This window comes from Heptranchias perlo, chromosome 9, assembly GCF_035084215.1.
Source record: "Heptranchias perlo isolate sHepPer1 chromosome 9, sHepPer1.hap1, whole genome shotgun sequence".
Taxonomy (NCBI): Eukaryota; Metazoa; Chordata; class Chondrichthyes; order Hexanchiformes; family Hexanchidae; genus Heptranchias; species Heptranchias perlo.
This window is the reverse complement of record NC_090333.1, coordinates 49,570,910-49,591,974: the sequence shown is the minus strand read 5'-3', so window position 1 is coordinate 49,591,974 and position 21,065 is coordinate 49,570,910. Positions and strand designations below refer to the sequence as shown.

At 41.0% G+C, this 21,065-nt stretch overlaps 1 protein-coding gene across 2 annotated transcripts in view; it reads left to right on the top strand.

Annotated features, from left to right (window-relative positions):
• Positions 1-21,065, top strand: part of pde4ba (phosphodiesterase 4B, cAMP-specific a) — a 557,078-nt gene that overhangs the window by 376,146 nt on the left and 159,867 nt on the right. The window contains exons 1-2 of one of the 2 annotated variants that reach the window (XM_067990378.1): positions 4,923-5,064; positions 18,066-18,260. In XM_067990378.1, coding sequence (XP_067846479.1) covers positions 4,955-5,064; positions 18,066-18,260 — 305 coding nt within the window. In that variant the 5' untranslated portion in view covers positions 4,923-4,954. Of the gene's footprint in view, positions 1-4,922; positions 5,065-18,065; positions 18,261-21,065 lie in introns of those variants that run through there. The other variant, XM_067990377.1, reaches the window with a different exon arrangement.

The following is a 21,065-nucleotide window of genomic DNA, read 5'->3' as shown; positions in this document are numbered from 1 at the left end:
GATGAAAAATGCAATCATTTTCTGAGGGGGACTGTGCTATTTCTTTGTTCAGTTGTGTATGCTGTGTTTCTCAATGTATGTGTGCTATTTTTTTTGTGTGTGTTCTATAGATACATTACAAATTCAGACTCAAGTTTAAGGTTGTATCCATGAACTATTGATATAAGAATCTTGAGAAATAGGATAAATCCAATAGGCCAACAAGCTTGATGTTTTTTAGTCTCTTTTATATTGGTCATCTTTTAAGTCAAATTCTGGATGCCAAGCATCTGGGAACAGCTCCTGGCCATTATCCTGCAACATGCAGTTTCTCTAAACTGGTGGTATACATGTGGACCCAGGTAAAATTTGGTCTATAAGTCATCTACTGGTCTATAGAAACCAGATTTAATTCTATAAAGGCCAGGTGCTGGCTCATGGATACTTTGCTCCCACGAGTCGACTTAAAAGACCAAAATAAAAGATCCTTTTGTTCGACCTGCCCATTTTCTAACAATATTCTTAGGGACAGGTTACCTCATCCATCAGGAGCATATATTCAGGCATTCACATTATCAGAAATTCAGGCATGCACAGCGCACAATTTTCTGACCATTACTTTAAATGGCCATAAAATCATATGCAGTGAATGCCTGAATTTCTGATAATGGCCCCTAGATTACTTGTTTCACAATTCTGTTATGCTTTTGGTAAAAAAAGGTCCTCCTGACTTCCCTTCTTACTTCTAGCTTTCTATTTTTGTCTCCTGGCATCTGTGTCCTTCCCTATATTGAGCAATGTCCATGGATCAACTTTATCAGTCCTCTTTACAATCTTGGAAACTTTGATTAGATTACCTTGAAGTGTTCTCTATTCCAAAGAAAACAAGCCCAATTTCCTTAACTTTTCTTCAGAACTTACATTTTTGATCCCCTAAATCCAAGTGTTACTCACTTTAGTTTCAGGATCTTCAGGTCTTTGGGCTGTTCTTTGTGATGTCATTACCATTGAAGGCTGTTGTGCTCTACTGCAATTAGTGGGACATTTTCCAAACACCTGTTGATTCCTCAGTGAGTCATGTTATATATTGTCACATGAATTCAGAAGTATCCTCATGAGAATTACTTCATCTGTTTGTGTAACCATGACGGCTTTAAATAAACTGCACCTGTAGTAGGATTAATATTTATCCATGTCTCAAATATTCCTGACTTATAGAATTACCTTGAATGAGTCATTGTGAATCAAACTGCCTGAATTAAAAGTCTTACTTAATCTTTCCCTGACCTTAATGGTCCATTGGACAGTAATGAAGTAAAACTAACATCTGGCCTTGCCATAATAATTACTGAACAGAGGTGAACATGGCACCTCAAGAAAAAAAAAATTCCAGAACATAAAGGTTTAATGCCATTACGTAGCTGTCAAGTTTGCCTTCAAGTAATAGCATATTGCAGTCTATTTAAAGGGTGCAACCCTGATGGAATTTATTGTTGAACTACTTGCCTTACAGTGAAATAACTTCTGAAGCCTATTATGGAGTCTGACATTTAAAGTTGCACACTTCCTTATGATTAAAAAAGGAAAAATTCCATTGTGTATCTGTGTAGCTATGTAGATAAAGGTGTTGAAGCTGACAAAATCTATGCCTGGAATGTATCTGAGTAATTAATGTGATTACTCATTAATCTAACAAGCATTTACACAAGAGATTAGAAATGCCACACGTGTGGTGGATGAACACCAACATGGGTTGATTGAACTGAATGGCCTGTTTCCGTAATTTCTATGTAATTCCATTCAATCAATATAACTTGTCTTTGCGTAATGCAAAGTACTGAACATACTACATTTCCCAACGTCACTAGGTCATCTTGCTTAACTTCTAACTAGCCTCTTGCATTCTAACCTTCTGAGCCTGGCGAACGCTTGTTCACGCAGATAAAATCCTGACCATCAGGGAGTGTTTCTGTCTCTAGTTACATCTCCTGTTCACAACCCATGGGTCGGGCCTATGCCAGAAACCCCAGCTGAATGGCTGGGACCAGGGACTTCCCAATGCAATGGGTGCAAAGTGTTTATTGATACCAAGACAGGCTAATGAATTGCTTATCATTTACGGTCTTTGGGGAAATAACGTCAATGCCTAGTATTTTAACCACGTTTTGTCTCAGTGTTTTTTAAAACTTGTGTGCGTACACTTTCCTTTAGAAACTCACCATTTAAATGTAAATTGGTAAAAAGGGTAAAAAAATCCTGAAACATGACCTGCTGTAAGGCAAGCTAACCCCTCCACTCCATTCTCCTCCATTTGCACCCCAAATAATTTTCGTCACTCTATCAGTAGCAGTAAGAGCTGCTGTAAGGTATTCCTAAGGTGGTTATCACACTGAGGAGGCCATATTGTGTGGTTCTTTGGGGATTGAGTCAGGACTTTTGCTGCTACCTTTAGTCAGCTCTTCTCAAGTACTGCATCTCTAGATGTGGATTTCTCAATGTTATGAAAAGGAGGAAGATGAAGACATTGGAGAGGCTAGGTTGGAGGCTTTCAGTGTCAGGCATCACCAATTCGCTACATGTATACACTCATTCAACAGGGTTCATAGGCCACAAAGGTTTTACTTAAGCATTCCAGCAGCATGAGGAGGGTGCACAAGAAGGAGAGGAAATGGAACAGGAGAGCACAACTGATAGCCCAGAACTTTCAATATAGTTTGACCCACCAATTAGTCACTTCACACCTGTCTGTTGTTCCCTCAACTCTTCCCCCCCCCCGCCCCTCCCCACCCACCACACACACACCCTCACACCCTCACAAAATCCCTTACTTCCCAAAACTTCTGCGCTTCTGCCAAGATCTTTCATAAGACAGAGGCCTACATTTACTCCACCATCATCTTACTCGGGAACCATTGCTCTCTTGATGACTGGCCCCCTGAGATCTGGGTCCCTAGGCTACTCAGTGGACAGCAGTCATTACTCCCCACTCTGTGGAGAAGCAGCATTCTCCCTCTCTTACATTCCTAGGTCCTCATTTTCAATAGTGCTCAGTGACAACCCTTCAAATTGTCCAACTAATTTCTTGCAAGTGGGTGTCTCTGTGCTGGTGTTTGTGTGAGTAAGATGCCAGGATAGAGATGGTGAGGACATGGCAGCAGTTGTGGACCTGGAAGTGCCGGGAAATGATTAGAGTGGCTAGCCTCTTCCTCCAAAGCATCCTCTATCATGTGAAAGACAGAAGAGCTGGTTTAGCTGTGCACACAGTGGCACTTGCTCTTGAAGAAACATCAGGTGAGTGTAAGGGCCTTACAATACTTTGAGAAAGCACATGAAGCTGAAACTACATATGATTGAGTCTTGTCCCTGTGGGGTGGCAGGGGTGAGTAGGCAGGCAGGGCAGCGACCGGCAGCCGTCCATGTTCTTTAAATGTCGGGTCGGGAACCTCCCGGCTCCATCTGCAGGTAAGTACATTTTAAAAACTTTCCTTGCTGGTTAAAACCTAAAGACTGCCTGTTAGGCCTTGTTTTCCTATGTGCAGCTGGTGCCGGCTGCCTCAGGGCAAATTCATCTTGCAGTGGGGGCCTCAAACAGGCGTAAGGCCCCTTATTTGCATATGCAAAGGAACAAACGCCTGTTTGAGGCGTGGGTATTGCACAACAATTTTTTGGCCTTTACCAATGTGACAGGCAAAGTGAGTTGAGAGTGATTTTGAGTAAAGAAGGTACTTGAGTGATTACCATTTGCAGGAGTGAATTTCCCTGACACCCAACTGCTGAGAGAGAAAGGGTATGATAGGAGTTGAGTGAAGCTATATGAGTGGCAGAGGATACTTACTGACACCAAGGACTAGATTTACTTTGGCCATCCTTGTAAGGTCAGTGAACTTCTTTCTCCATTCTGTAGCAGTTCTTGGGATGGTGGAGGTTGCACTGACTGCTGCTGCAACCTCCCTCCAGATAGTCTGTACTATTTTCCTATGGGGTGTCCTTCCCTCTGTGCCCATCAGATGGTCCATTCTGGCCTTCACTTCTGCCACACAAAATCTTGTGGGGGGGGCTGGTGGGTGGAGGTCGGGGGCTGATGGCCAGGGGTGGGGGATCTCTGGACCCAGGGGAGCGGCAGCAATTGGGATGATGCTTTGCAGGTAAGTAACTTACCATTTTTTTGCGAGCGATCTTTCAGGCTGGTTTCCGAGTGCAGCCCACGATTAGCCCGCCTTAGGACAAACCAAAGTTGCAGCTTGGATCTGAAGTAGACGTTGGGGCCCTTATTTACATATGCAAAGGGCTAATGCCTGCTTCGGGCGTGGGTAAAGAATGCCTCTTGTTTGTCCTTACCCAATATGGCGCCGGTGCACATCCTGCCCGCCATTTTGGGGACTTAGGAGGCTGCGTAGAGCCCTTTTTTGTTTAGGCGCTCCGTGACCCAATTTCAGGGCAGAAACTTTTCTGGGCCGTTTTTGGAGGGGCCAGCAAGGCCCCTTTAAGATCTGCTGGTTAGGCCACTCAACGCCAGGACACATGAGGGGAACGTGTGTGTCGCCACTCTGCCCATGTGTCCTTTAAAATTAAATCGGGGTCACAGAACCCCCAACTTGCATAATCAAAAGGCCTTCTGCTCGAACCAAGCAGGTGCTCCGGCTGCCCAAGGTGCTCTGTCCCTTTTAAAACGGTGGCAGCCAGAGCACGGCGTTAATGGGGCAGATGACTACCAATTCCATTTTGGGTCCATTACCGCCCTGGTAACGTTGATTTGACTGGCTATAAATTGGCTTCAATAATTCCTGTTGTGCATTATAGCCAACTGTCAGTCCATTCCAAAAAAAAGGAAAGTCCACTTCAGGATGCTGTACATGCACATCTCTTTCCTGGTCAGTTCAGTAAGAGGATTTGCTAAGAAACTTTTTAGGCGTATGTATTGCAGTATAGTCACATTACACACTACAGAAATGTGGGACAAATACTAATTTCGACAATGATTCTTCATTCTACGTCTTGGGACTTTCCTGTAAGGCGTCCCAATAAAGTTCATTTCTCCTTCAGTGAGGAAGATATTAAACGAGCTCGCCTGTCTGCCAAATACAGGTTTGTATTCTGCTGTTTCCTTTCTGCACCAAATAGTTTCATGCTTTTAAAGAGCTGTTAAATTCAGAACAATCTGATTCACTCCAATTAAACTGCGGCAGGTCGTGAATATGTTTAAGTTTTTTATATAATTTATTTATGATACAACCACAGGCCTTTTCTTCCTACTTTATTTAACTGGGAAGTAATGGTGTAGGTTAGTTTGTTCAGCTTTGTACTTAAAAGGACTTCAATATATCAAATAGTGAAATGTAAGTCTCACCTGAGGACCTCGTTCTTGGCTCTGAAACACAATTGCTTCCATCCAGTTCATACGTAACTCACTAAAGAATCCATACTGTTTATAAAAAAAACAATTGAGGTGAAATTACGATGAGTGATATATTAGCAAAAAATACATTAATGACTTTATATGAAATTCCTCTGATATTTCAATGAAGCCTTAATCCATGGGTTAGCTCCTTCACTATGTCAGCGGAGAGGGTAATTTTGTATGAGTTTTGCACTTGTTATTAATATTGCATGGGCATAGTGCAATTTCAATCCATGTGATTTGTACTAACAGGCAAAAAAAAATTAAATTACAGATGCTTTAATTTTATGTGTTTATTTCTCGTAATTATTTTAATCATTGTTCTTGTGCGATCCCTGAGCTGATACATTAGCCGTTTTCCTGTCACACTCCCTAACTCTTGTCCCATGTGGCAATGCTGGTAAGGTGACTTTTTTTTGTCTGTTTACAATAATAAGATTGGTTTAGCTGCATGACTTCAACTTAGAGGACATCAGGGTTTAAACACTGTGCCATGTTTTTGAACCTTTTCTAATATTTTCTATATTCGGCGGCTCATCTTGGGGTAACCCACATGCCCCTTGCTACTTTTAATCTCATTACTATATAAGCTTTATTTTACTCTTGGCTGTTGTAAATACAAAAATTACTTCCCTTCTCTCTTGATGGTTCAGTTGCTAGAATACAGTTCCATCGACACTAGCCACCTTTTGTTACCTGGCCCAGGTGGTCATCTTAATGTGTGAGTGACTGTGGGTGTCAGTGGGCTATTTGACCATAAGGGGCATCACAACACCTCACCTGATCACCACGTACTCATTTTTTCCAGCAGGGGTCACCGAATAGCAATCAAAGGTGATCCTTTCTGATTTCTCCCCACCCCCAGCCCAGGAGCAATGTAGTTAATTGTAGTGCCCATACTACTGCCCAGCTGAAATCGGCTAAGTCCACACAAACCAGTTATCGAACCTTGGACCTTTCTGATCTAGTGGGCTCTGTTCCACACTAAGCAGAGCACTTAGCAACTGAACCATAAACAGAAGGTATGCAAAATTCACTTTAATGCCTCTCAGGACGTTATGTAAATTTATCTTTAATTTCTCTCCAAATGATTTTGTCCTCTATCTCAAAACCCCATCAGAAAGGAGTAAAGTTTAAAAATTGAGAGGTACAAATTTAAATTTCTAGTTTTCTGAGTGTTTTGTATTTTACAGCTTGCCAAAAATATAAATTACATGCAACCTTATTGATAACCATCAGTAATAGTGTTACTATTAGTTCTTTACCAAAATGCCAGTTTTAAAATCTATCATATAAACACTGCAGTGAGTCATAGCGACAAGAATTTTGACTCGGCTTGAAGGAGGAAATTAGTCCAGTCACTCATTATAAATGCTCCAAATAAGAGACCATTGAATAACCAGAATGCTTTAAACAGCCTCACCCTCCCTACTCGAGTGGCAATGTAAACATATTTTTATGTTGCTTTTTCTCTCTCCCTCTTCTTTCAATCAGTGTCGTATCCCAGTTCACTTTCTTTCATTATATTTTATTATCTCCTATTAATCCATGATTTCTTCAATATCACTGTGCCTATTTTGTTTTCCTGTCCCTGTAAACTGTTCTTCTTGATCTCCCCCTTTGTTCCATTATTGTCCTGTTCTATCTCCCACCCCCATCTCTGCATTCTCCAATTACTACCTCAAACCCAGCTCTACCCCTATGATTTTTTTGGCCTTTCCTTCTTAAACTCAGCAACTTGCAGGGGGATTCTACAAATCTTTAGGAAACTGAAAAATTGGGTTATATACTTCATAAGTAAAGTTTGCTCACTTTAAGTTTATGGGCCTTGGATCCTTTGCTGAAAAACTCCTGTTATATGGAGATTAAAATTTTACTCTTTATACATCACTGAGAACCATGAAAAATATCATATATAATACTTGTTTTCCAATATCTATGCTGATGTACTTTTTAAAGCTAATTTATTACTCATATGCATGTTGCACATTTACTTGTGCGCCTCAAATTTGTTCGCCACCGAATTTATAATTTATAGTTGTTCTCTTGGGCTACATTTCCACAGGTGCTGCTCATTTTTCATTTAGGCAGCGAGTGCTGGCAGGTTGTTGACCTTGAAGGGAAATTCAACCAAAAACCTGGCACCCCTCACACCTATTCACTTACTGATTTGTCCATTGTGATGGGTAGGGAATTCCAGGATTTTGACCCAGCAATGATGAAGATTTTTAATAAATCCGTGCAGGCTTTCTTCATTAACCCGTGTATTTTTAAATACTTGCTAATTTTATCTTTTATTATGGATTTTAAGTGTTTCCCAACAATTGACATTAGACTATATCATTACCCAACATACCCTTCTCTCACTTGTTGAGCAACAGTGTTATGTCAGCAGATCTCCAGTCCCATGGCACAATTTGCATATCTAAGGAGGATTGAAAAATTGTGGCCAGATTCTCTACTTTTTTCTCTTTTACTTCTCTCCACAGGCTAGGCTCCATGCCATTGGGGCCCAATGACTTATCCACCTTGAGTTTGCTCATTTTTTCAGAACCAGATCCTTTTCTGCAGTTTGCTCCATCAATTTTTCTACATTTTTCTGTAGTACGCCTTCATTTTTAATTCCACCACCATTTGTAAAAACCAATGCAAAATATTTACTTAATATTTCCACAATACCTTCATCCTCCACAATTAGACTCAGTCCTTCATTCCTGAATGGTTCTACCCTCTTTAACTATTCTTTTACATTTTATATGCTAATAAAATCATTCACTATTTCCTTTTATATTATCTGCGAGTCTTTTTTCATATTCCCCTTTAGCTCTTCTGATCTCCCTTTCACTTCCCTACAACACTTTCTATGTTACTCATGATTATTTTTAGTATTGTTAGCCCTAACATTATCATAGGCTTCCCTTTTAACATTCACTTTAGTTTTAATCTTTCTATTTATCCACAGAACTCTATTTGATGCACCTTCTTTTCACCTTATAGGAATATATTTTTGTTAAGAGAAGCAATGGAGGAAATAGCGGAGGCTCTGACCATCATTTTCCAAGCCTCTCCGGCTACAGGCGTGGTGCTGGAGGACTGCTAACGTTGTACCGTTGCTCAAGAAGGGAGAAAGGGAGAGACCAAGTAATTACACGCCAGTCAGCCTAACCTCAGTGGTGGACAAATTATTGGAGAAAATTCTGAGGGACAGTATTAATCGTTTATTAATTTAGAAAGTCACCGATTAATCAAGGACAGTCAGCATGGATTTGTTAAGGGAAGGTCATGTCTGACTAACTTGATTGAATTTTTTGAGGAGGTAACAAGAAGGGTTGATAAGGGTAACGCGTTTGATGTAGTCTACATGGATTTTAGCAAGGCTTTTGACAAGGTCCTACGTGGCAGACTAGTCAGAAAAGTAAAAGCCCATGGGATCCAAGGGAAAGTGGCAAGTTGGATCCAAAATTGACTCAGTGGCAGGAAGCAAAGGGTAATCGTCGACGGATGTTTTTGTGACTGGAAGTCTGTTTCCAGTGGGGTTCTGCAGGGCTTGGTACCTCGTCCCTTGTTTTTTGTGGTGTATATCAATGATTTAGAGTTAAATTAAGAAGTTTGCAGATGGTACAAAAACTGGCTGTGTGGTTGACAGTGAGGAAGGAAGCTGTAGTCTGCAGGATGATGTCAATGGACTGGTCAGGTGGACAGAAAAGTGGTAAATGGAATTCAATCCAGGGAAGTGTGAGGTAATGCATTTTGGGAGGGCAAACAAGGCAAAAGAATACACAATAAATGGTAGGATACTGAGAAATGTAGAGGAACAAAGGGACCTTGGAGTGCATGTCCACAGATCCCTGAAGGTAGCACGACAGGTAGATAAGGTGATTAAGAAGGCATATGGGATACTTTCCTTTATTAGCTGAGGCATAGAATATAAGAGCAGGGAGGCTTGTGCTAGAACTGTATAAAACACTAGTTAGGCTACAGCTAGAGTACTGTGTATAATTCTGATTACCACATTACAGGAAAGATGTGATTGCACTAGAGAGGGTACAGAGGAGATTTACGAGGATTTTGCCAGGACTGGAGAATTTTAGCTATGAGGAAAGATTGGATAGGCTGGAGTTGTTTTCTTTGCAACAGAGGAGGCTGAGGGGAGATTTAATTGAGATGTACAAAATTATGAGGGGCCTAGATAGAATGGATAGGAAGGATCTATTTCCCTTTGCAGAGAGGTCAATAACCAGGGGGCATAGATTTAAAGTAATTGGTAGAAGGATTAGAGGGGAGTTGGGGAGAAATCTTTTCACCCAGAGGATGGTGGGGATGTGGAAATCACTGCCTGAAAGGGTGGTAGAGACAGAAACCCTCATCGCATTTAAAGGGTACTTGGATATGCACTTGAAGTGTCATAACCTACAAGGCTATGGACCAAGAGCTGGAAAGTGGGATTAGGTTGGATAGCTCTTTTTCAGCCGGCACAGGCACGCTGGGCCAAATGGACTCCTTCTGTGCCGTAAATTTCTATGATTCTACATTTCCCACTGCTCATCTGTTGACCTGTTTGCTAACTCTTCTGCCAAGTTCATTTGGGCCAGACCCCCTTTTTATTTCATTGACCTTTGACTTTTTCCAGTTGAGCACCCCTAATCTTTGGCTTTTCATTGTCCTTTTCTAATCTTACTATGAACTTAACTATATTGTGGTTACTATTACCCAATTATCCTCCTACTCTCATATCAGTTATTCGCATCACTTCATTTTCCAGAACTAAATTAAGCAATGCTTCTTTCCTTGATGTGTTGGAAACATACTGATTAGGAATCTTCCTAGATGCATTCTAAAAATTGTTCCCCACTTGACCCATATGCATTACCTTTACTCCTGTCTATCTTGGGATAGTCAATATGACCCAGTGTTGTTGCCCTGTTGTTCTTAGTTATCTCTCTGAACTGTCATTTCACAAAGGAAACTTATAGCCAACAGAGAGAGGATGATTTCATTTCATCAGTCTGGGCTGAACTCAAATATGAGCCCCAACAGTGCAAACTGGTTTATAGCACACTGTTCTATCCAATTGCTTGTTTGTGGTAATTACATTCTGCACACAACACTTCTAATAGAGACTGTGCTCATAGCTGCACACAAATAATACTATGGGGTAGAATTTCTGCAGGGATTCCCCAATCTCCCACCGTAACTTTGGTGGAAAATTGTCGGAAACCTCAGAGAAATGGCGTTAATAGCTGTATACACTGTTTCTCTGACATTATGGCTGGAGATTGGGAGAATCCCTGCAGAAATTACTGCCACACATTTCTTTCATTTTAAAGGGATGCTGGCTTCACAAAAAGGTGTTTCTCCTTGATTTCAACATGATTAATGTTACATTAATCATGTTGAAATGCATCATTGCATCAATTGTGAGTGACATCATTGTCACAAAAGCGATACACTGCTTGTCACAAATAATTGTAAACAATTTTACAACACCAAGTTATAGTCCAGCAATTTAAAATAAAATTGCTGGACTATAACTTGGTGTTGTAAAATTGTTTACAATTGTCAACCCCAGTCCATCACCGGCATCTCCACATCATGTCACAAATAAGAGAAAGTTAGACTCCCAGGTAGCTCAACTGGTTAAGATTGTGAGTAGTTGACACTACAGACCAGAAAAACTTTAGGTTGTATCCACAATTACATTAGCTTATCTGAGCTGGAGCGATGATATGGGTGCCACAATTGGCCTCAGTAACCCTTGGTTAAGTAGAGGATAAATTGGCCAGTATTCCTGCACCTGATCACTGGATGAACATGAGCGTCAATTAAAGTGTAAACTGACTGCAAGGTCCATATGTTTAGGCTAAACTCTAGTACAATAAAGTGGAGGACGCACCTGCAGGATAAATAAAGTCAGGTATGTGAAAATAAAAGAAAGACTTTCTTTTTATGTGAAAGTAAAGCCCATTATCAAAGTTTAAACAAGTACTTGCCTCAATGATCAAAGATTATTGCATTGCTTTCACATCTATATATCACTTATTAACAACTTATTATCGACAAATAAAGCTGATCAGAACCTGCTAAAGTCAACAAAGTTCCTCCGACAGCTTAATGCCCTGTCACACTTAAATAACACAGCTTAAATTTCAGATTAAAAAAAAGAGATGTTTTTAGCCTCAGTGTTTTGTATGCACGTTTCTCTAATAGGGGAATTTTAACCCCCCTCGACGGTCGGGGTGGGGGGCTTAAATCGGCAAATATGCAAAACTCGACCCCAACTTGCTATGAACACGCCTGCTTCCGTTTTAACTGCGGCAGGTTTGGGGGCATCCGAGTAACCTGCTCTGGAGAGGCGGGTCTGTTATTATAATATGTAAAGGAGGCTCTGTTCCTGATATTTTGATAACCATTTAAATTTAATGCTGGCTGGCCGGCCGGCCGGGTTTCTCAGGGCTTGAGAAACCCGGCAGCTAAAGGGAGGCAGGAGTAGCTGGATCAAGCATGTAAATGCCTTTTATAGCTCTGCTTGTGAGCCCAAGGAGCAGGAGTGCTTCCCCCGACCCCTCAAGTAAATCTTCTGCCGCAATCGGTCGACTCCCCTCCCTCCAAACCCGCAATGTTTCCCAGTCCCCCCCCCCCCCCAATTGCCGGTCTGACTACTCCCACCCCCACAAACCCGTGATGTTGCCAGGGGCCGTCCCCAATGGACCCCCTTCTACGGCCTTTTACAGCTGGCTTCCCCACCCATCAGCCGGGCGGGAAGTGGAGTAAAAAAATGATCAATGAGGTCCTACCGTTAAATTCAGCAGGACCTCTGCATTCCCGGTCCCCCCACCCCATCAAATACGTGCCCCCACTCCCTGCCCGCCTCCCTGTAAACATCGGGGCCAATGTGTTTAAGGGGATGCTGTCTTCACGAGGAAAAAAAAAGTACTTGTCAAACCATTTTTTTTGTTTCATGAGAACAAGAACTATTTGTAGAATTTAAAATAAAATTGCTGGACTATAACTTGGTGTTGTAAAATTGTTTACAATTGTCAACCCCAGTCCATCACCGGCATCTCCATATTTGTAGAGGCAGAGAGAGTGGGAGGTAGGAGGTAGGGCCAGGGTCAGCTTCACACAAAATTTCTGAGTTCGGTGGTGAGAGTCTACAGCAGAGATGTGATTTTTTTTTAAAGGAATCGAGTTTACTTACAAAAGCATAGGCAGTTTCTTCCTAATTAATATCAGACTGGGTACCAGACAGCATGTTGCAGAACTGGGAAGGGAAGAGAGGGGGCTCCATCCTATAGTAGGCCAATAATCAACAGTTCTGATGAAGGGTCCACATCTGAAATAATAACCCACCTGTTCTCCACAGATACTGAACAACCTGCTGAATGTCTCCAGCACTTTGTTTTTGTGTCATAAAACTTTCCTCTGTGAGGTGGGCAGATAGATTCAATTAAAATTTGAGGGGAGCCAAATTTTGTACCCCTGTGCCCCACCCCTGCTGTGAGTCTCTCCAATTGCAAGGGAGGGGGTCTGCATATCCCTCCCCCACTGCCATTCTGACCCAGTGAAATTACTTTACTGCCCTAGATGAGGACCCAGTGAAGCAGCATGTCCCAGTGATGCACTGCATACAGAACAAACTACTGATAATAGAGAGCAAAACTATTCAAACCTTACAGCTCTATTACTGTAATTTGAGGGAATACTACTAGAATGCATACTTCTAAAAAGAAATTTTAGATAAATATTGCTGAACTATATTTTAATTTTTACGATAAAGTATGACGTGTTTGGAAGCAATTGAGAAAAGGTTTGTCTAAAACACTTGTGTGAAGTCAGTGCTTTTAAAAAATGTTTTTAAGTAAAACAATGCAGAAAGGTTCTTGCTGATTATGAAGGCTTGCGTTGGGATAAACGTTGATAGATTGTTTCTACTGTTTGGTGATATGGTAATGAAAGGCTACAAATTGAAGATATTCACAAAAATAATTGAAGTGGAGGTCAGAAAAAATTCTTTACTCAGCACTGGAATGTGAAATTGTCTGCTGTAAACCACTGTCGAAGCGGACTCCATAAATTCTTTTAAAAGGAAATTAGGTAATTATTTGAAAAAAGAATATAAAAGGGTATGGAGACTGAGCAGAAGAGCGGGATTAGTCTAGGTGGCTCATGTGGAGAAAAACATTGACGCAAACTTGATAGGCCAATTCCATGACTCTTTCATTCTATGTTTGGTACATCTGTATAAATTAAAGATGGAGGACATTCCTCCGTCCTGTAATTGCATTCTTCTAATTTTCAAGTGGGATTTTTTTCTTTAGCACTCTGTTATGACAATGTTTTGTAATTTTCAAGTTTCAGGAATGCATGGTCTTTGTTTCTAAATTTTGCAAGTCAAAAATATATGTGCAAGATTATAAATGACTCATCAACCCTTCTCTAAAATTCCTCAAGAGCAGGAGAGATTCTGAAAGGCACATGCAACCATCTGTATCTTTGAAATCGTTTTGACTAGTCAGCAAAAGCAATTGTCATCTATACAACATTCCAAGACCCATTTTTTTCCTCCACAACAGTGAATTTTTACCAGTTCGGGCAGAACATCATCTGTGGTTCAAAGCGGGCAATGATTATGTTTGAGGGTTTTGATAAAAAGCTTTCAATCATTGCACAGGTGAACCTTTTCATTACCATTACAATTGAAGATACCCACTCAATCTGGACACTGATCAGTGTTTTCCTATCAACAAGCTCAGTAACATGCTTCTTGACATTCTTTTATAACTAGGGGTAGCTTCCTGGCTGGCAGATGTGTAGGTGGGATGCTAGGATCAATTTGAAGATGCAGAGTGCCTTCTGACTTCATTTTTCCTTTGAAGATATTCCTTTACTTAAGCCACAACACCTGATAGAATCATAGAATGTTAATGTCAATTGAATGTGGAGTCATTGTTATTAATCTGTTGTCAATTGGATTATTGCAGCAGTAATTCAATCTAAGTATCAGTGTGCTATGTATCTTTTAAAAACATTGTTTGAATGGTTACGAGAGCACAGTATGTTAAAATCTTTTGTTTTGACATATCTTCAGATCTTCAAACAAGTCAGTCAAGGTATCTGACATAGGTCAAAGAATCAAACCAGCTGGGGGTTGTGATTCTTTGTTCCATGCCTGGAGTGAAGACATGGGTCAGATGTGCAAGTGGGGACAAGACTAATGATTCTTTGTAGTCCTTTTTGATGGACAAATCTGTGGCCAAGGATTCCAATTACAGATTTTATTGGGCTAATAATACTTAGATCAGCAGTCTACAATCTAAAGCCAGCAAATTAATTCATGTTTCTCTAAGTGTTTAAGAATTTCATCTTGTGTTATAGACTCTAGGGGGCTAATTCTCCTGTCCAATTTGCCTGGCAATGCTCAGTTCCCAGTCACAAAGGAAAATAAATGGGGGCTGAGACCCATGATGCTGTATTTGCACCTTTTCATTGCCCCAAGATTTCCAGGGCTTCCACCAGAGGGAGCAGAGTGCCTATTCCTACAACAGATGCTGACAAAGGGCAGGCATGGAAATGTGCCCCAGACCTCCTGCTAGGGCACCATTTTTGGGGGTGCCAAAAAATGATTGGTGGTAGGCCTTGCTCTTGCCCACTCCTCCCTCTAGGCTAGAGGAACTGAGGGGGCCAGCAGCAAGGCAAAGGTAGGCCTAAAAAGGTAAGTAAACTTTTTTTCAGACCATCTATTTCAGGAGCTTTCTAAAATTTCATAGGCTTCATTATCTCCATTTCCTTCCTAGCAATTGCACTTCTTTCTGGATACTCATTTCTTTCAGTTGCTTTGCCGTTCACTTGCTGTCCATATGTGGATGCAAGCTTTCAATACCAGTTTTGGTTTTTGTAAAAGTCTCTTCCTAGTACCATTGTTCTGCATCCTGATAATTATTAAGTCTTTGATTCTAGAGCCCCATGGCTACATGTTCTAGCTAAGGTGCAGAGAGTTGCTACATAGGGCTCTATTACTCAGGATCTTGCTATTGATTTCTGAATTGACCTCATCCTCACCCATCTACCTGTCGCAGATGCATCTGTCCATGACCGTATTGGTAGGAGTGACCACTGCGCAGTCCTTATGGAGATGAAGTCTGTCTTTCATGCTGAGGACACCCTTCAATGTGTTGTGTGGCACTACCACTGTGCTAAATGGTATAGATTCAGAACAGATCTAGCAGCTCATAACTGGGCATCCATGAGGCGCTGTGGGCCATCAGCAGCCGCAGAATTGTATTCCATCACAATCTGTAACCTCATGGCCTGGCATTTCCCTTACTCTACCATTACCATCAAGCCAGGAAATCAACCCTGGTTCAATGAAGAGTTAGAAGAGCATGCCAGGAGCAGCGCCAGGCGTACCTAAAAATGAGGTGCCAACCTGGTGAAGCTACAACACAGGACTATATGCATGCTATAGATAGAGCTAAGCGATCCCACAACTAACTGATCAGATCAAAGCTCTGCAGTCCTGCCACATCCAGTTGTGAATGATGGTGGACAATTAAACAACTGACGGGAGGAGGAGGCTCTGTGAACATGCCCATCCTCAATGATGGCAGAGTCCAGCACGTGATTGCAAAAGACAAGATTGAAGCGTTTGCACCCATCTTCAGCCAGAAGTGCCAAGTGGATAATCCATCTCGGCCTCCTCCCGAGATTCTCACCATCACAAAAGCCAGTCTTTAGCCAATTCGATTCGGGTAATATGGTAATCATGGGGGACTTTAATCTACATATAGATTGGGCAAACCAAATTAGCAGTAATACTGTGGAGGAAGAATTCCTGGAATGTATACGAGATGGTTCTCTAGATCAGTATATTGAGAAACCAACTAGGAAACAGGCTATTTTAGATCTAGTATTGTGCAATGAGAAAGGGTTAATTAATAATCTTGTTGTAAAGGAGCCCTTAGGGAAGAATGACCATAATATGATAGAATTCTTCATTAAGTTTGAAAGTGATGTAGTTCAATCCGAAACTAGGGTCTTAAATCTAAACAAAGGAAACTACGAAGGTATGAGGCGCAAGTTGGCTTTGTTTGATTGGGGAACTACATTAAAAGGTATGACGGTAGACAGGCAATGGCCAGCATTTAAAGAATTAATACATAATTTGCAACAAATATATATTCCTTTAAGGCACAAAAACCAAACAGAAAAAGTGGTCCAACCGTGGCTAACAAGAGAAATTAGAGATAGTATTAAATCCAAGGACGAGGCATATAAAGTTGCCAGAAAAAGCAGTAAGCCTGAGGATTGGAAGGATTTTAGAATTCAGCAAAGGAGGTCCAAGAAATTGATAAAGAAAGGAAAATAGAATATGAGAGTAAACTAGAGAGAAATATAAAAGCTTCTATAGATATGTAAAAAGAAAAAGACTGGCGAAAACAAATGTGGGTCCCTTACAGACAGAGACGGGAGAATTTATAATGGGGAATAAGGAAAAGGCAGAGAAATTATACAAATACTTTGGGGGTGATTTTAAACCCCAAGAACGGGTGCGTTGGGGGCGGGTGGGAGTTGAAAATAGTTGTTTTTTGGGTCGCGACCGCAACCCGGCTTTATTTCCGGGTTTAACGTCGGCGCGTGAAAGTACAAGCTCCCCACTGGGAATGCAAAGTCCAAAAGTTTTGCGGTTGCGACCCAAAAAAACAACTTTCAACTCCCACCCATTCTTGGGGTTTAAAATCACCTCCTTTGTGTCTGTCTTCATGGAATAAATGCTGGCCTTGCCAGGACGTCCACATCCCATGAATGAATAAAAAAAAATAGTGCTCATCGATTTCATTAGCCTATTCAACACTTTTTTTCCATCTGACTATGAACAACCACTAAATAAGACTCTCTTTATTTGTCCTTTCTGTCCATACTGGTAATTGGTGTAGCAGTTCTGGCATCTTTTGGTTGCTTAATGAGATGTGATGCAATCTCTTAAATGCAACAAGTTCTCTTACAGCTTTTCCAATTACTTACCAGAATACCGGCATTTCTAAATTTGTTGCAAATGGTAAATTTTGAATAATCAATTTGCAGAACTGTAGTGACTGCATTCTTAGTGCTTAATAATTTAAATTTTTCATTTTAACTGACTTTTCAGCTGATATAATCACACATTTTACATGTATTTGATTAGTTAGAGGAAAAAGCACATGGAACTAACAGTAGGAAGCTGGATTTTCTTGCTTCTTTGCTCTGCATCTCCTTTTAAAAAATTCTGGTAGATTCAGATAACTAACATGATAGAAATGAATTTCCAGGGGGATTCTCCCACTTGGTGGATGCCCCCCAGAAATTCAGCCCTCATGTAGCATTTGTTCTTCAGATTAGTCAGTAACAAATGTGAAAATACTTAAGAGACTTCTATCCACTAATTTTAATTACTTTATTAAACAGCAGAGGGATTTATTGTTTGGTTGCTCTCATGTACGCCCTGGTGGCAAGCTCAAAGCTCCATTGGCAGTGGCCTAGCATCAAGCCACCCACCTACCATGCTAAGCTGCAGGTGTTATATAACCTGGGGTTCAAGCAAAAGAACAAAAAAATACACTTAACAATATGTTAGATTCATTTTTTAACAGCCTTTTAAAAAGAAATATAAGCATGTATCAATAAAGCTCTTTTTTTGTGTGTTTTCTAATAGTTTTGATGTGGAGAATGGCCCCTCTCCAGGCCGGAGTGTATTGGATCCTCAGGCCAGCCCCGGATCAGGACTTGTATTGCACACTAATTTTCCAAGCCACAACCAACGACGAGAATCCTTTCTCTATCGCTCTGACAGCGATTATGAATTGTCACCAAAGTCTATGTCTAGGAATTCGTCAATTGCAAGTGAACTGTAAGTAGGTTGGTAACTCTTAGCATGTCAGAGCTGTTAACATTGGGCAAATCTGAGGTGTGAAGCTTTCAGTTGTGAGGCAGCCATATAGTGGAGGCAATGCATCAGGAGCATTAGCATGGTTAAAAACAGTAACCTGTCTTGTCACCTGCTTTAATCTAAGTTTGCTGAATTGGATGCGTCAAGGAACTGATTTTCTTCATTTAAAGTTAGACCAACCATGCTGCATGTCCTGGTAACTACATGAAGAAGCACTTTTACCCATCAGAAATCACCTGGATAGGGTGGTCTCATACCAGCAAGAATTGTGAAAATTGAGCTCAAAATGCATCTTTCACTGGATTAGAAACATGGATTTAATATATTTTTCTCTCCTCACTATCATCTTCTATCCTTTCTCCTCTCCCTTCCTTTGTCATTTTTCTCTCTCTTTTCCTTTTCATACCCTTTGTATTTAAAAAGGGTAGTCCGTTATTTAAAAAGGGTAGTAGGCAGAAGGCTGGAAATTATAGGCCAGTTAGCTTAACATCTGTGGTGGGTAAAATTTTGGAGTCTATTATTAAGGAGACAGTAACGGAACATTTAGATAAGCATAATTTAATAGGACAAAGTCAGCATGGCTTTATGAAGGGGAAGTCATGTCTGACAAATTTGCTTGAGTTCTTCGAGGATATAACGTATAGGGTGGATAAAGGGGAACCAGTGGACATAGTGTATTTAGACTTCCAGAAGGCATTCGACAAGGTGCCACATAAAAGATTATTACTTAAGATAAAAAATCACGGGATTGGGGGTAATATTCTGGCATGGGTGGAGGATTGGTTATCGAACAGGAAGCAGAGAGTTGGGATAAATGGTTCATTTTCGGACTGGCAACCAGTAACCAGTGGTGTTCCACAGGGGTCGGTGCTGGGTCCCCAACTCTTTACAATCTATATTAACGATTTGGAGGAGGGGACCGAGTGCAACATATCAAAATTTGCAGATGATACAAAGATGGGAGGGAAAGTAGAGAGTGAGGAGGACATAAAAAAACCTGCAAGGGGATATAGACAGGCTGGGTGAGTGGGCGGAGATTTGGCAGATGCAATATAATATTGGAAAATGTGAGGTTATGCACTTTGGCAGGAAAAATCAGAGAGCAAGTTATTTTCTTAATGGCGAGAGACTGGAAAGTACTGCAGTACAAAGGGATCTGGGGGTCCTAGTGCAAGAAAATCAAAAAGTTGGTATGCAGGTGCAGCAGGTGATCAAGAAAGCCAACGGAATGTTGGCTTTTATTGCTAGGGGGATAGAATATAAAAACAAGGAGGTATTGCTGCAGTTATATAAGGTATTGGTGAGACCGCACCTGGAATACTGCATACAGTTTTGGTGTCCATACTTAAGAAAAGACATACTTGCTCTCGAGGCAGTACAAAGAAGGTTCACTCGGTTAATCCCGGGGATGAGGGGGCGGACATATGAGGAGAGGTTGAGTAGATTGGGACTCTACTCATTGGAGTTCAGAAGAATGAGAGGCGATCTTATTGTAACATATAAGATTGTGAAGGGTCTTGATCGGGTGGATGCAGTAAGGATGTTCCCAAAGATGGGTGAAACTAGAACTAGGGGGCATAATCTTAGAATAAGGGGCTGCTCTTTCAAAACTGAGATGAGGAGAAACTTCTTCACTCAGAGGGTGGTCGGTCTGTGGAATTTGCTGCCCCAGGAAGCTGTGGAAGCTACATCATTAGATAAATTTAAAACAGAAATAGACAGTTTCCTAGAAGTAAAGGGAATTAGGGGTTATGGGGAGCGGGCAGGAAATTGGACATGAAGCTGAGTTCGGATCGGTCAATGCCCTGTGGGTGGCGGAGAGGGCCCAGGGGCTATGTGGCCGGGTCCTGCTCCGACTTCTTGTGTTCTTTAGATTTGTGGTTGGGATCAGATCAGCCATGATCTTATTGAATGGCGGAGCAGGCTCGAGGGGCCGATTGGCCTACTCCTGCTCCAATTTCTTATGTATCTCCTTTTTTCTTTTTCTCTCCTTTCTTGTTTTTTCCATTTCTCTCTCCTTTTTATTTCCTTTTTCTATTTATTTTTGTTATTTCTCTCTTCACAGCAAGATTGGCTACAAGTTTTTTTTTCCTGCTTTCTCTCTCTATCCATCAAGAGAGAACTAGATAACACAATGGATGCAGGGTTATCCCAGAACTGATGATAATGGCAGTGACCCAGCCTCTATTCTACAGACCTTATCGCTTTAATAGGGTACCTTCATTACTGCTATGAATGGTGGAGGGCAAGAGATCATGATTTCACTTGTAAGGCTTCCACCAAATGCTCGACAGTCGGTAGGCCTGAATCATGTGCTATTCTTAGTGACATTTTATTTGAAGGGCAAAAATGTATGTGGATTTATGACAGATTCTGGAGTAAAATAATAGCATTATCTTACAAGTTGACAACTTCTTATTAAAGGGGAAGTATATTCTATGGAAGTGCAGTCATTCTCAATCAAATTTTCAAAAAATTGGACAGATGATGTTATATGTGAAAGTGAACTATAATCAAATTAAAACAGAATGAGCTTCACAGATCCATTATCTGACCGAGAACAGACACCTGAAATACTCTTCCTGGGGCAGAAGGAATAGATTAACTATTTTAACAGGAAATATAAATATTTAACCTGTCAAGTCTTGAAAGTTTCCATCCATGTGGTGGAGGACTGATTTACAGCAGCATTCATATCCTGTACAATCTTTTGACTCCCTTCCCTGTGCTGCAAATCACCCTGTGTTGGTTAATGCTAATACTTTG